Source organism: Myotis davidii, unplaced genomic scaffold (assembly GCF_000327345.1).
Source record: "Myotis davidii unplaced genomic scaffold, ASM32734v1 scaffold317, whole genome shotgun sequence".
NCBI classification, from domain to species: Eukaryota; Metazoa; Chordata; class Mammalia; order Chiroptera; family Vespertilionidae; genus Myotis; species Myotis davidii.
This window is the reverse complement of record NW_006288994.1, coordinates 1,376,962-1,391,884: the sequence shown is the minus strand read 5'-3', so window position 1 is coordinate 1,391,884 and position 14,923 is coordinate 1,376,962. Positions and strand designations below refer to the sequence as shown.

The window sequence follows — 14,923 nt, the reverse complement described above, 5'->3', positions numbered from 1 at the left end:
AATCCCTACACTGAGGATATTCTCCGTGCAGGTCTACCGAGAGATGGGGATGTGTATGGTCTGGAAGGGAATAGCAAGTAGATGGGTGTGGTTGTATGCTGAAGGAATATGTGTATAAGTAGGTGATTTTCTATTTATTCCATGGAGTGGAACAAAGGTTGGAGTAATGGGGGGTGCAGAGGAGAGTGTTTCTAATAGGTTGACTTGGTTTTACAGTATGGATTCAACTTCAGTGGTGGACTTCAACAATATTTATTGAGTCTGTTACTAATAAGAGATTCCCCTCCCCACCCCCCTTTTTAGGCACTTGTGCCTTGACATCCTTAATATCAACCAATGCAGTGGAACGGCTTGTCCCTTCAAGTAGCCAGAACCTCACCAAACAAAGTAACACTAGCATCCTGGGCTTATCTGACTTTGAGATGGAAAGGATTGGCATCGCTGCATCCGTTTCCTTCTTGGGAGGTGTGATTCAGGTAAGTGATACTGAGATGTGGGGATGAAGAAATTGAGACAGTGGCAAAGGAAAGGCAATTGGAGCTTTATTTTTATTCATGTTCATGGGTGTGTCTGTTTAGATGGATAAGGGACAGATGTGCTCTGTCTTTATGAAAATACGGTCTGGTATAGAGAATAGTTACTCTGTTCTCTGGTTGAGTAAATGAGTTAGAATTAATATATTGAAGTTACAGAGAAGTAGTTTTTGACTTTTTAAGAGCAAACTTCCTAAAAAGTGTTTTTCATTTCTGGTTTGGGACCCTGGCTCACCAACTGAGAAAAAAAAAATTATTGGAAAGAATGTTTTCCCCAAAAAGAAAAAAGAAAAATTACAAAAATTCCTCGTTCATCTTAGCAAATGGATTGATTTGAAATGGCACCAGTGTCTCAGCTGATGATAAATTGGACAAAGCTATTTGCACTGGCATGGCGTCACATGAGTGCTATTCTAAACAATTACGTACAGTTCTGTACATTAAAACCAGCTCAGTCTTCCTGACTGGGATTCCTACCTTAGTCTGAGTCCCTGCCCTTGCTTCCAGTCCTACTCTAAGAATTAAAGTAGTTAATCCTTTGTATTCCTAGCATCCACCATCTACAGTTACTCAAAACACATGCTCCCCAAGGAGCTTCCTGCTATTTCATTGAAGAAAAAAGTTCTTTTTGTTCTTTGTTTTTTGGGGTTTTTTTTGTCTTGTCAGTCTAGATTCAACCATATTAAGGCATCAGGCATGGTACCATTTTAGATTTTTAAAATAATTACAAATATGATCATGCAAATTTGATTTTTCCCCACAGAGCCCCATAGATCAACTGATTTTCTAGAATTTCTTGGTAACATGTATGATTAGGAAAAGAGAAACACAGTGAAGTAAATATTCAGGAAAAAATAACATGTTCATTTTAATCGAAACACTTCAATTGTTCCCAATAACATTGAGAGTCCTGGAACCTGGTAACGCTATCAAGAACATTCAAGGGATTGAGCACCTAAAATTGCAGAACCTCATTTTCCATTAGTTCTCTCTGTCTGTGTGAAGCGAACATGTTTTGGATATTAAACTGTCTCGCAACCGTGGGAAATTTCCTGTGCTGTCCTCTTAGGTGGCTATGTTTGTCCTACAACTGGGCAGTGCTACGTTCCTGCTCACGGAGCCTGTGATCAGCGCAATGACAACTGGGGCTGCCACACATGTTGTGACTTCACAAGTCAAGTATCTCTTGGGAATGAAAATACCTTACATATCCGGGCCACTTCGATTATTTTACGTGAGTTTTCCATATGTCTTTGTTCATATATTTTGGTGTGTATTTCACAAAGTAGGATTTGGCTCATTACAATACTGAGGTATTTCCATCTTAAAGAAACTTGGATTATCTATAATAATAAAAGCATAATAGGCTAATTAGACCGGACCACCAAGAGCACAAGGCAAGCTTGGCAATCTATTTGACTGCCCTTGTTGGAAGTTTTATCTCCTTCCTTAAAAACAAGGAGTTTCAGAACTGGAAAACAGTTTCATTCTCAACCCCGTCTCTGCAGTACAAGCAAAGCACTTTTCTCACTTAAACACTCCTGCAGGCTGCAAAGGAGGAACCAAGAATGTTAATAAAAGGGGATTAAAAAGTCAGAAGGAAAGCAGAGCCCATGAAACTTTTTCTTTTCTAGAGGATGAGGTCACAATTAAATATGTACAAATGAGGTTTAGATGTGGAGAGCGAATCTGGGATTTCTGAGTCAAGAATACATAGTGGTTTATTGAAAGCCCACATCTCTTCCCCAGTTATTTTGATATTTCTATTGTGAATTTTAGGAATGTTTAATATGCCCTGAAAAATGGACAGCGTAAATTGAATGGGAGAGAAACAGAAAGCTCATCTGTAGCTTGGTTCAATCGTGGCTTGGGATAGAAACTGTAGCAGGTTATAGGGCCTGGCTTTTCATCCCTTTGCATATTTCATGCCAATCCTGTATTCCTCTTGCTGCTTTTAAGATTCTTTCTTTGACTTTAACCTGTACACTGAGACAATACAAAATAAAATTGAAAGTAAACTGTAAGAAAAAAATAAATAAAAATGAAAAGTACACATAAATAAAAACAAAGAATACACACACACACACGCACACACACACACACACACACACACATATAAATACATGGAAGGCATACAGTCTTCTCACATTCTATGTATTTTAGGCAAAAGAGACCCCCCTCACTACTTCTCTGATCCATCATCTGGCTGATTCCTGTTTATCTTCTTTAGGGACAGCTCTGCTGACCACTACCTCCTCTAAGACACATATGCTTTGGGTGCACCTTCTATGTTTATAGCACCATAATGAACTAATTTGTTGTTTTAATTGGTAATGTACGCACTAGATTATTAGCTCTATAAATGCTGAGGCTCATCGAAATTGTTCACCTTTGCAGACCTAGAATTGAGCACGGTGGTTGGCATAAAGCATGTGGCAATAAAAAGGTAAATAAAATATTGAATGACTGAGAACATGGTAATATTTTACACTAAATCAAATATCTGATATCATTAAAATACCAGTGCTTAACTCCTTTGTATTTGATTCTTGGGTTTGAGGGAGAGTGGGGGGTCCCACAGAGCCTATGAAATCCCCTCACTGCACTTAACAGTAAGTCTCCATGTAACTGACGAGTTTGAGCATCTCTCTTCACTGAAGTGGCTGGGAAGGAGGAGTCATACATACTGCTCTTATGTAGAAAGAAGCAACCCCTGCGTTCGCTACAAGCATCAAGGGCAAAGCAGCGAATTAGAGCTTTGCACTGACCACCCATCTATACCTCACCTTCCCATCCTAGAGCCATTAAGATTTCTTGGTAAACATCACTGAGTTCATTTGGAGTCAGAGGTGGTTATCGTGTGGGTGACCCTATATTTTCTTTGTATTTCTTCTCATCATTGTAGATCTACATATATGTCTTTGAGAACATCAAGTCTGTTCGCCTGGAAACCCTGCTCTTATCCTTGCTGAGCATTGTGGTGCTTGTGGTGGTGAAAGAGTTAAATGAGCAGTTTAAAAGGAAAATTAAAGCTGTCCTTCCTGTCGATTTGGTTTTGGTGAGTATGAAATCTGCAGTTAGCATTCTGCCCTACAATGTTTGCCAGCTGTTGGGGTGACCTGCTGAGGTTCACCCTGTTGCCTACAGTAACTCACATCTGTTCCTACCTCTCATAAAGATGTCTCATTTGTGTGGCTATCCATTCATGTAAGACCAGGAAACATTTGAAGTCACTGATTTTAAAAAGGACACACACACATGTTTTCAGTTATTACAGCATTTTTCATATTCTGGTTGTTTTTACCGAAGTACAACAACATGTATCCTAAGGCTTTGAATATGGAGACATTTCTAGAGGAGGCCAGAGGCTGTGGCATAACAGGAGGCTGTGTGCCCTTGCTCATGCCAGGGACGGGGTTCATAGCTAAGATACTGCGCAATCAGCCTGAAAAAAACACACACACAAGAGAAGCGTAGCTGATTGGACATATTTTATCTAAGGAGCTCTGAAGAGAAACCTAGAGACTGGAGAGGAGGGCGTATGGAAAGGGGGAGTTTCCTGGGAGTTGGTGCTCGGCTGAGAGGCCCGAGTGACACTGGCTGCAAAGTTTTCACCTTGCTTTTTACATTACAACCAAAAAAGGAGATGTCCGTGGGTCACGTGGAATCCACTGGGGATAGAGTAGGGAGGTGGGAGAAGGCAAAGTGGGGAAACTCTGGGATTGGATAAAAAGTAAAAGGATAGATATGCTTACCTTTTTTACATAGGTGGGTATAGGAGAGTTCACAGTCAACAATGAACTCAGTGACAATGAGGGGTCTGTGATTTCCACAGAGCACGCCTGTTCTTTGAGGGGTCCGGATAAAAGGAAAATTACTTTGACATTCCAAGGATATGTTATCATAGATGCAAAAAGGCAGTATTGAGAGATACAGTTAAGGTAAAGATTGACCTTTGTCGAGGAAGATACCAGCCTAGGACATGACTACCTACCATAAACTGCTTTTAGTTAAAAAAAAAGAAAAGTTTAAATTTCAGACCATCCTTTGTGGTTACCTCAGTTTTCTGAGTTTGCAAGGCCACCTCGCAGGCTTTCTCTGAGCTAGTCAGGTTAGCATGTGGCCCCTTTTTGTCCACATTATTGATTACTAATCTCTATTAGGAATATCAATGCAATTTCTCAAAACATGCTATTTTCTAAAGCATCCCTTCATGTCACAAGAGACAAGTGTTAAGGTTGGATTGTGGTAACTTCACACACACACACACACACACTCCTATAGTCTGTTTTTCTCCTCTTCAAAATTATACATAATTGGGCTTAAGTAGAGTAAAACATTAAAAAAAATCCTACATAATAAAAAGCTAATATGCAAATAGACCAAAGGGTGGAACAACCGAACAACTGGTTGCTATGACGTGTGTTGACCACCAGGGGGCGTCAGTGCGTGGGAGTGGCAGCAGCGAGAGTGGGGCTGCTGGCAGACAGGGGACTGGGGGCTGTGGCAGGAGGGTGCACTGGGCCTCTAGTCTATATAATAAAAGCCAGAACCACCAGAATGACTGGTCACTATGATGTGTACTGACCACCAGGGGGCAGATGCTCAATGCAGATGTTCAGTGTGCTCCCACAGGGGGAGCGTCACTCAGCCAGAAGCCAGGCTCACAGCTGGCTAGTGCAGTGGTGGTGGCGGGAGCCTCTCCTCCCTCTGCAGCAGCACTAAGGAGCAGTGAGCCAGCTGAGCATTAAGGAGCAGCAAGCAGGGGGGCAGTAAGGAGTGAGGGATCCCAGACTGCGAGTGGGCTCAGGCCGGGCTGAGGAACTGCCCCCCACCCAAGTGCACAAATTTCATGCACCAGGCCTCTAGTATTATTATAATGCCATTTAATTTTCGAGACTGTAAATTAAGTGCTCTCAAATATCAGAAGTATTCTTTGAATTTTAAAATTTCCTAATTTTTAAAAATCTTTATAACTGCTACATCATTCATGACAATCCTGGGACCCATGAACAATGTTTACTTTCAACGTTAATTTTTAAAAAGGTGTTTGAAAGGCTACTAGTAATTTTTTTTCTCCCAAATGTAACCACACAGGTCATTGCTGCATCATTTGCTTGTTATTATACCGATATGGAAAATACATATGGATTAGACGTACTTGGTCATATTCCAAAAGGGTAATGTCTTTTTTCTTACTTTTTTGTTTGTATGTTTCTTTGTTTTTTATGGAAGAAGAGACTAGACGGGAGGTAGGTGGTATGGATTTTATTTCTTTCAAAGAATAATATTCTAATTACTTACTATTTTTAAGTGTTAAAAACAAATAATACACATGTAGAGAAAGACTAATGTCTTAGACTGTTTGCATGTAACCAGGAAAGTTGATAACTGTTTTTTCAAATTTATTGTTGACAGTATTACAGTTGTCCCCAATTTCCTATCCCCGGCTGTCCCTCTTTATGCATCCCGACCCCAGGCCTTCCCCACGCTATTTTCTGTGTCCATGAGTTATGCATATTAGTTCTTTGGTTAATCTCTTCCTGCCTCCCAACTCCTTCCCTCTGAGATCTATTGTTGATTATTTTATACACATTGCTTCAGATAAAAGATTTGGAAATTATTTACAAAAATATTGTTGTTTTGTTCTTTTATTAAATATATATTTTTATTGATTTCAGAGAGGAAGGGTGAGTGAGAGAGAGATAGAAACATCAACGATAAGAGAGAGCCCCACACTGGGGATCAAGCCCACCACCCAGGCATGTGCCCTAACCGGTCATTGAACCAGGATCTTCTGGTTCATAGGTTAGCGCTCAACTACTGAGCCACGCCAGTTGGGCAATTGCTATTTTTTAAATGAGGGCATTGCATTTCTAAAATAGAGTCATGTGCTGGGATTTAGTCTTCCCCATTTCACTTACATATTCTTATGACTACTTTTATTTCACTTAAAACACAGTAAAAGTACACAAGCATTACCTGAAATAGCAAACCCATAGGCTAGGGTATTGTATAATGGTGAGGGAGAGAGTGGAGTGGAAAAGAGGGCGTGGCTTCCTTTCTGTCTGAAAGCTTTTCTCTGAACACTAAGAGGAAGGTTAACAAGAAGAGCTGTTCACCCTGAAAGGGCAAAAGGTTGTTCCAAGTATAGCCTGAAAGAAACAAAGGCATCTTCAGGAAGAGAATGTATCTTAGGGCTCATTTCCTTTTAAGGAGCTGTGTACATACCAATATTTATAAATTTGGGGCAAAGTTAGTTATTGAGTTCTCTCTAATTTTACCTTTCACTCCCAAATTTTGGTTTCTAACTACATTAAAATGGAGGGAAAATAGAAAACATTTAGAGATTAAAAAGGTAATTTTAAAAATTCTGTGTTTAGCCTTTATGCAGTTAAAGGTTAATGGTGATTATCTGGGTCAATTTGGTTTTTATAAAAAGTTATCCACTTTTCCACCTTCAAAAGTCAGTTTAGCCCTAGCTGGTTGGTCTCAGGGGATAGAGCATCAAGCTGTGGACCGAAAGGTCCTGGGTTTGATTTCAGTCAAGGGCACATGCCTGGGTTGCAGGCTTCATCCCCAGTAGGGGGTGTGCAGGAGGCAGCTGATCAGTGATTCTCTCTCATCATTGATGTTTCTATCTCTCTCTCCCTCTCCCTTCCTCTCCGAAATCAATAAAAATGTATATATTTTAAAAGTCAGCTTATTGTTTCTTTCTAGGTCAGTTTATTGGTATTAACAATTAGGCAAGCTCAATTTCCATGAAACAGAAGTTCTAATACTTTCAGCCGAAACCGGTTCGGCTCAGTGGATGGGGCATCGGCCTGCGGACTGGGGGATCCCAGGTTCAATTCCGGTCAAGGGCATGTACCTTGGTTGCAGGCACATCCCCAGTGGGGAGTGTGCAGGAGGCAGCTGGTCGATGTTTCTCTCTCATCGATGTTTCTAACTCGCTATCTCTCTCCTTTCCTCTCTGTAAAAACTCAATAAAATATATTTTTTTAAAAAAAGAAGTTCTAATACTTTCAAATGGTAGTACTTTTGTATAGCATATATTTTAGAGCCTATAGTGATACAAGTACTTTTGTTTTGGGGGTAAACTTTAGCAAGTAGGTAAAAAAATGTTTGCCTCTCCTCCATCCACACTAATTCTCCTTTATTTTGGGTGAACTTTCCAGACCTAGCCTCTTAAGGAATCAACAAGAGTGGGGCATTGAAATTAGACAGAGCTGAGATCGGCTCTACCATTCACTCTCTGATTTAGATACATTCCCTAGCCGCCTTCTCCATACAGTTAATATGAAAGGGCTGAGCAATCTACTTACTTACTAGATATTAAATGAACATGTATTGCCTTCCCTGTTTCTTCTTCTTTTTCCCCAGAGGGATGGATGAATATATAGTCTATCCATCCCAAAGAATCATCAGGCATAAATAAATGATGAGACTTTATTTGGTGCAAGTGATTTTCAAATGACAATAAGACAATGGTCAGGTATTCATTGAAATAAATATTTTAAATAATTCTTTAAACCTGAGATACAGTTAACTGTGGTCCCATATTTTGCAACAGAGGATACATGTAGCCTTTATGCATATTTTCCTTGACACATGTGATGCATAGTTAAGTGTGCTGTGAAAAGACTGAGTTAGAAACATAATTAAGCTGATGAACTCAATGGCAAATTTAAGGATTAGCTCAGGAAATTATAGCTCACAGTAAACTAGTGTCCTCATACAGATCTATAGTGTTCAAGGCAGGTAATGCAGTCTCTAATGCCAGCCAAATAAATATTTGAGAAAGTTCAAATGAAAGAATGCTCCAAATATGCTTTTGTTCTGATATAGAACATTTTCGTCAAGTCAGTTCCTGTGGTGAACTTGGGTGCAGATGGCAGTGGTGTGGTGTTGACCCTGTGGTGTTCCTTGCGATTTTGCTTTTCTGTTAAATAATGTTGAAAACAAAGGGTTTCTAAGGGCAAGGCTGCCTGGCGTTCTCATGAGCATCTTACTTATTCTATGTAAACTTCAGAGTCACCGCCATAGTGGAATTCATTGCAAGTTGTTACAGAAATTACATGAAAGTTGATGACTTCATTATGTATTTCTTTCCGCAGAATTCCTTCGCCTAAACCTCCCTCCATGAATGTCCTCTCTGCAGTAATCAAAGAAGCTTTTGGAGTAGCACTTGTGGGCTATGCGGCCTCCCTGGCTCTTGCTCAAGAATCTGCCAAAAAATTCAAATATTCAGTGGATGACAACCAGGTGGAGTATGCCCCAGCCCCTCTCCGTAGCTATCGTATCATCATGCTGTGAACTCCCAGATCCTGAAAATGTTGACCCTATGAAAAATATAACTTTCCCACCTGTACAGAAAGAATAGATTGGCCAAAAACAAAAGAAAATCTCTAAATCAGTTATAGCTGAATATTTGTCCTTATGGGTTGGTTTATAATTTTATCTTATTTTGAGAGAGAGGGACATCTTGATTTTCTTTTTAATTTGCTTTTAGGTGAGAATCTAAATATATTACCATTGAGTACTTACTTTTTAATTTTTTTCTTTATTGATTAAGATATTACATATGTGTCCTTAACCCCCCTTTACTGCCCCCCCCCCATGCCCTCACCCCCCTGGTGTATGTGACCATTGGTTATGCTTATATGCATGCATACAAGTCCTTTGGTTGATCTCTCCCCCATACCCCCCCCTCTCCCCTACCTTCCCTCTGTATAAATTTCAGGTGTACAACTTTATAATATGACATCTGTACACTCTTTTTAAATTTTTTTTTATTGATTAAGTTATTACATATGACTCCTTATCCCCACATTACCCCCCCACACCCATGCCCTCACCTCCCTGTTGTCTGTGTCCATTGGTTATGCTTATATGCATGCATACAAGTCCTTTGGTTGATCTCTCCCCCATACCCCCCCCTCTCCCCTACCTTCCCTCTGAGGTTTGACAGTCTGATTGATGCTTCTCTGTCTCTGGATCTGTTTTTGTTCATCAGTTTATGTTGTTCATTATATTCCACAAATGAGTGAGATCATGTGATATTTATCTTTCAAAAATGATGGTTTTTAAAGTACAGAAAACACTAGTATTACTCTTCTTAGTAGAAACCTAAAGGACGCGAGCATCTACTTTTGGAAGGCCAAACAATGAAGATCATGTTGATCGCATTTCAAAATTGATTTCTCCCAGCGTCTTGGTTTAAGCCCTGTGGCCCCCATTCCTACAGGTCAGCAGAGATAGCTGTGGAAAACTGGTTACAAATGTCAAATCACCTATGTCTAATCTCACTCTGACACCGGGTGCCCTTCATTATTTTTGTGCCCCAGTTTTGTCATCTGTATAAAAGAAGATTTATTCATTCAACTGATGTGTATCAAATCCTACTGTACCAGGCACTAAGAACAAGGGACACCGTAGTGTACAACAGAGACCCTATCTTTTCTCAACTCAGAGCCTACCAGGGCTTTACCCTTGTATTCAGATTAAAAATCTCTTCACCAAGGTTTACCAAGCTCTACATCCCTTTGTTTCTCTATACATCCCTTTTTTCTTTTTTCTTCTTTACTCTGTTGCCTGCTTTTCATTGAACCCACCGCTGATGATTCTGGCTCAGGACATTTTGCACTTGCTCCTCCCTTTTCCAGAAGCTGTTCCCCTGCATATTTGCATGCCTCCCTTATTTAAATGCTCACTTCTCAGAGAAGCCTTCCCGGGTAAGATAAAATCCTAAACTCCAGACTTTCCACTCCCTTCTGTGCTGTACTTGACATATTCATCTTGTTTGTTGTCCGCATTCCCTCACAAGGATGTCAGTTCTGTAAGGGCAGGGATACTGGTCTCTGTAGGTTACTGGTAACAGGAAAGGCAGAAAGAAGACATCAGGAGGTTTTTATAAGAATCCAGGTAAAATTAGACAGTGTGTAGCAGGATGTAGCAATGGAGGAGATGAGAAGTGGACCGATTCTAGATTGTGGATACCATCTGGGAAAAAGGGAAGGAGTCAGAATATTGTCATGTGATGCTGATTGATGGGGATACATATTGAAAAATGTGTCATTAGAGTATTTTGTCATTTTTAAACATCAGAGTTCTCTTATGCAAACCTAGATGGTATCACCTACTACACACCTACATATATGGTATAGCCTATTGCTCCTAGATTACAAACCTGTGCAGCATGTTACTGTACAAAACAACATGAGATTTAACCAAGCCCAATAAAAATAATATAATCAAGAAACACAGTAAACATGAGATATATGAGGCTGCTGTCAGTGTTACAGCATTGATTATAGCGATTTAAAAGATGGGGGAGAAACTGGCAACAGAAACAATAAATATCTTGTATTTTCCCATAAGGTTGTTATGAGGATTAAATGATTAAAGTACTTGCAATGGTTTCTTGCTAATTTAATCACTCAGTAAATGTCCACTTTTTTTTTAATGGTTAAATCACAACCATTGGAGAGAACAGAAATGGGATATAAACAAGACTTATTGTTTGATAGGTTGTGCCTGTGGTCTCTAAAAGTTGATTGTTATTAAGAAGTGATGTATTCCCATATTATCAATCTTCTAGGAATGTTTGGCTCATGGCCTCAGCAATGTGGTTTCTTCATTTTTCTTCTGCATACCAAGTGCTGCCGCCATGGGAAGGACCTCTGGCCTGTACAGCACAGGAGCAAAGACACAGGTAACTTCATTGTCTGGCAGGAAACTCCCTGGCCTTTACTCTCCCTCTGGGGAAGAGTGCTGAAGAGCGGGCTTCTATCTAAAGCACAGAAGATAGCCTGGCTGGCGTGGCTCAGTGGTTGAGCATCGACCTATGAATCAGAAGATCATGGTTCGATTCTTGGTTGTTCTGGGCTCACCAGGGCTTGCAGGAGGCAGCTGATTAATGATTCTCTCTCATCATTGATGTTTCTATCTCTCTCTCCCTGTCCTTTCCTCTCTGAAATCAACAAAAATAAAAATATACTTTTTAAAAAGTACAGGAAATAGTTTTACTTCTTCATTTTTTCCTAACTACTTTCAAGGAAGTCTATTTCTCCTCTCTTTCTTGTAAATGTTTCTTCCAAAAGCCAATGACTCAGTGAGCTGACAAAAAAATACTGTACCAATAGCAGCTTTACTGTTGGCAGCCTTTGAGCCAGAGCTCTCAGTACTGGAGCCTCTGTTTTTCTGTTTTTGCTAAGCTAATCAATTTGAAAAATTTCCATTCTTGTTCACTTTCTTTAAATGAGATGAATTATAATTTATTTAAATCAATCATATAAAAAACTAGAGGCCCTGTGCATGAAATTTCCAACCCAGCCTGCACCTTCTCGCAGTCCAGGATCCCTCTCTCAGTCCAGGACCCCTCACTCCTTACCGCCTGCCTGCATGAGAGGCGGAAGAGGCTCCCACTACCACAGCTGAGCCTGACTCCTGCATTGAGCGTCTGCCCCCTGGTGGTCAGTGTGCATCATAGCAACTGGTCGTTCCTCTGTTCAGTCAATTTGCATATTAGGGTTTTATTATATAGGATTAGTCATTAACATTGAGATTCCTGTATGAATAGATGTGCAAGTTTTTAAATAAGTAATAAGATGTTTGTGCACATTTGAGGTTAAAGAAATAATTATTATATATTTTTAGGAACTCAAGTCAACTCAACACTTGAGTGCCTCCTCTATACCAAGTATTATGATACTGGTAAGATGACAGTGATGACAATGAAGATAATCTGTGATGATTATTCAGAGCAGCAGTGTTGGTGGAAACATATATTGATTTATGTGCCAGGCATTGCATATCATACTTTCTATGTAAATGAATGCATTTAACCCTTTATAGGCAACTTTGAAGGAAGTATAATTATTATTCTCAATTTCCACATGCTAAAATTGAAGAAAAGAAGGTTAAAGTAAATTACCCAGGTCACAGAGCTAATAAGTTGGGAGAGCTGGGATTTTAACCCAGATAGATTTACTCCAGATCTTGCACTGTTAACCATACTTCTATACAAGAAAATGCATGTATGTAAGAAAATGCATGTATGTGTTATAATATAATCTCATATTATCTGCTCACCATTATTAAAACAATTCACATTGGAATTGAATAATGATTTATAAAATATTTTATGTGACAGGTTGAACATTTTTAGGAGCCTGCCCTTATAGTAAGTCTTTTCTGGGGGGTGATCAGAAGAATACATTTGAAAGGGTGTGGTTTTTTACTTTGGGGAGCAAGTGGCAGGAGAAAGATGGGTGAAGACCAGCAGGAGTTTTAAGTATGCTATTAAAAATCTGTAATGGACAGTCAAGGGCTTTACCAGCCAGGTGAGCTTGCCAAACAAAACTTTCAGTGTAGATTTTACCTTTAGTTAGTGACCTTAAAGAAACAAGTTACAGTTAAAGATTGAATGGAAGAACCTGTTATTGTTCCACATCTGGATGTTGCTGTTTACATTCCTTTGTTGAACCTGTATCTGCCTAAGCTTTTTAGCAGGTTTGTGGCAAACACTCTGTTTCACAGTCAAGACAGGATCCGAGGGCATGGATACTGACAACGGATTTGCCTGTTTCATCCTGTCTTTTCCATGACTATACCTACTGCCTCATCTTGATTTATAATCAAAACCTGGAAGACCTACAAAAATGTGTTTTGTAGTCATCTAGGAATAACACAGAAAATATTCCTGCTACTTTTGGTGCAGAAAGTCAATTTTGTATAGTTTATTTCAATGTAAATAAAATGTGAGTTTTGTTTAAAAAAAATAATAGAATCATTTTCTCATCCCTCAACCTGCTTGATTTTAGTAATTTAGCAGCTTGACTATTATGATTTCATTTACATTTCTTCACTCTATTCCTAAGTATAAAATGGTAAAGAGTTGAAGAAAAGTAAAATACCTAAAAGATGTTTGTCCTATGGGTAATTAAGGGTGTGAACATTTTACTAGTTAAAACATATAAGTAAGGGGGTAGTTAGGTGTTTGGTTTTTTTTCTGAGCTTAAAAAAAATACAAGTTTATCTTTCTTGTTCTGGCTGCAACTTGCTTTTAAATTTTTTGTTTTAGTTGATCAGAGATGTATAAGATAGCAGCACTTTATGTGCAAATTAAAGTGTACTCAAAAAGGTGCTAAAACTTGAAAATATAACTCAATCTTGAAGTTAGAGAAGTCTATTATAGCACTGAAAATATCTCATCTTAATCTAACTTTTTTTTTTTTTGCATTTACTGAGTTGTCCATTTCTGAAGTGATGGCTTGGACTGCATGATCTCACAAATTTTTTAAAAAAATCTAAAGTTTAGCATCTGGATCTCTTACTTATGGAGACAACGAATGCAGTATTTTGAGAACATTGAGGGCAGAAACTATTATATTATTGATTTTCATGCCTGAGGAGGAAATACATGAGGCAGAACTGATAAAAATTTCTTGTCCAATTAGATGCGCTTGTCTTTTGTCCTCGGGCATCAACAGTGATGAGGCAAGTGCAGCAGAAAAGCTGACATTCGCCATTTGTTTATCTGACCTATTTTATTTTGTGACTTCCCATGTAAGGGAAACAAATAGTGTGTTTCACCCACCATGTGTCACTTTTGTAAGTAAGACCCTTTTAACTCTTGAGTTATTTTAACAATAGGACCGGAATTGTAGTTTAGTAAGAATGTTATTGTTGATGTACATACAAAGCATCATGTCAATAAAAGATAAGTTAAATATTATTTAGAGAAAAGCCCAAAGGTAGTTATAGTTCACTGTTTTGAAATAGGATTATTTAATTAAGTTGTATTTTCTAGATCATCTTTACTATACTATAAGATATTTTTGGAACCTTAAAATATATTTAGCTTGATGGATCCCAATTTAGTTCATGGTCCATATTCCTTCTAACTCCTTAGTTTTATGACTTTCGTCAAATCTCCTTGTTTCCCTGGGCCTCAGAGCCTTTCACAGAGTGTAGACTGCCTTTCCCCAAGTTGATATCTGCAATTAAGAATAAGAGTTTTATTTTCAGATACATTGTCAGTCTATGAGTGAAGATCCCATCAAAGGGGGGCATGCCATTGTCTTTTATCGTGAAATAAACCTTGTCAGTTGTCCTTCCCCCCCCCCCATATAAGCAGGGATACAATGAGTCACTTATTAAAGCATCTGAATAATTTCTGTGACTTGCTCTTGACACCTAGCTCTCTCTGATTTAGTGGAAGGACAGCATTGATTTGTGTTTACCATTTTTATCAAAGCCCAGCCTGTGTAGCTCAATGGTTGAGCATTGACCTATGAAGCAGGAGGTCACGGTTTGATTCCCGGTCAGGGCACATGCCTGAGTTTTGGGCTCAGTCCCTAGGAGGGAGGGGGTGTGCAGAAAGCAGC

The 14,923-nt window shown here is 39.1% G+C and overlaps 1 protein-coding gene across 1 annotated transcript in view; it reads left to right on the top strand.

The window, feature by feature from the left end:
* The window catches only part of SLC26A7 (solute carrier family 26 (anion exchanger), member 7), a 46,774-nt gene that overhangs the window by 12,035 nt on the left and 19,816 nt on the right, over positions 1-14,923 (top strand). Inside the window, exons 4-9 of the mRNA XM_015562294.1 lie at positions 304-476; positions 1,603-1,767; positions 3,439-3,591; positions 5,631-5,713; positions 8,651-8,798; positions 11,134-11,247. Coding sequence (XP_015417780.1) covers positions 304-476; positions 1,603-1,767; positions 3,439-3,591; positions 5,631-5,713; positions 8,651-8,798; positions 11,134-11,247 — 836 coding nt within the window. The remainder of the gene's footprint in view (positions 1-303; positions 477-1,602; positions 1,768-3,438; positions 3,592-5,630; positions 5,714-8,650; positions 8,799-11,133; positions 11,248-14,923) is intronic.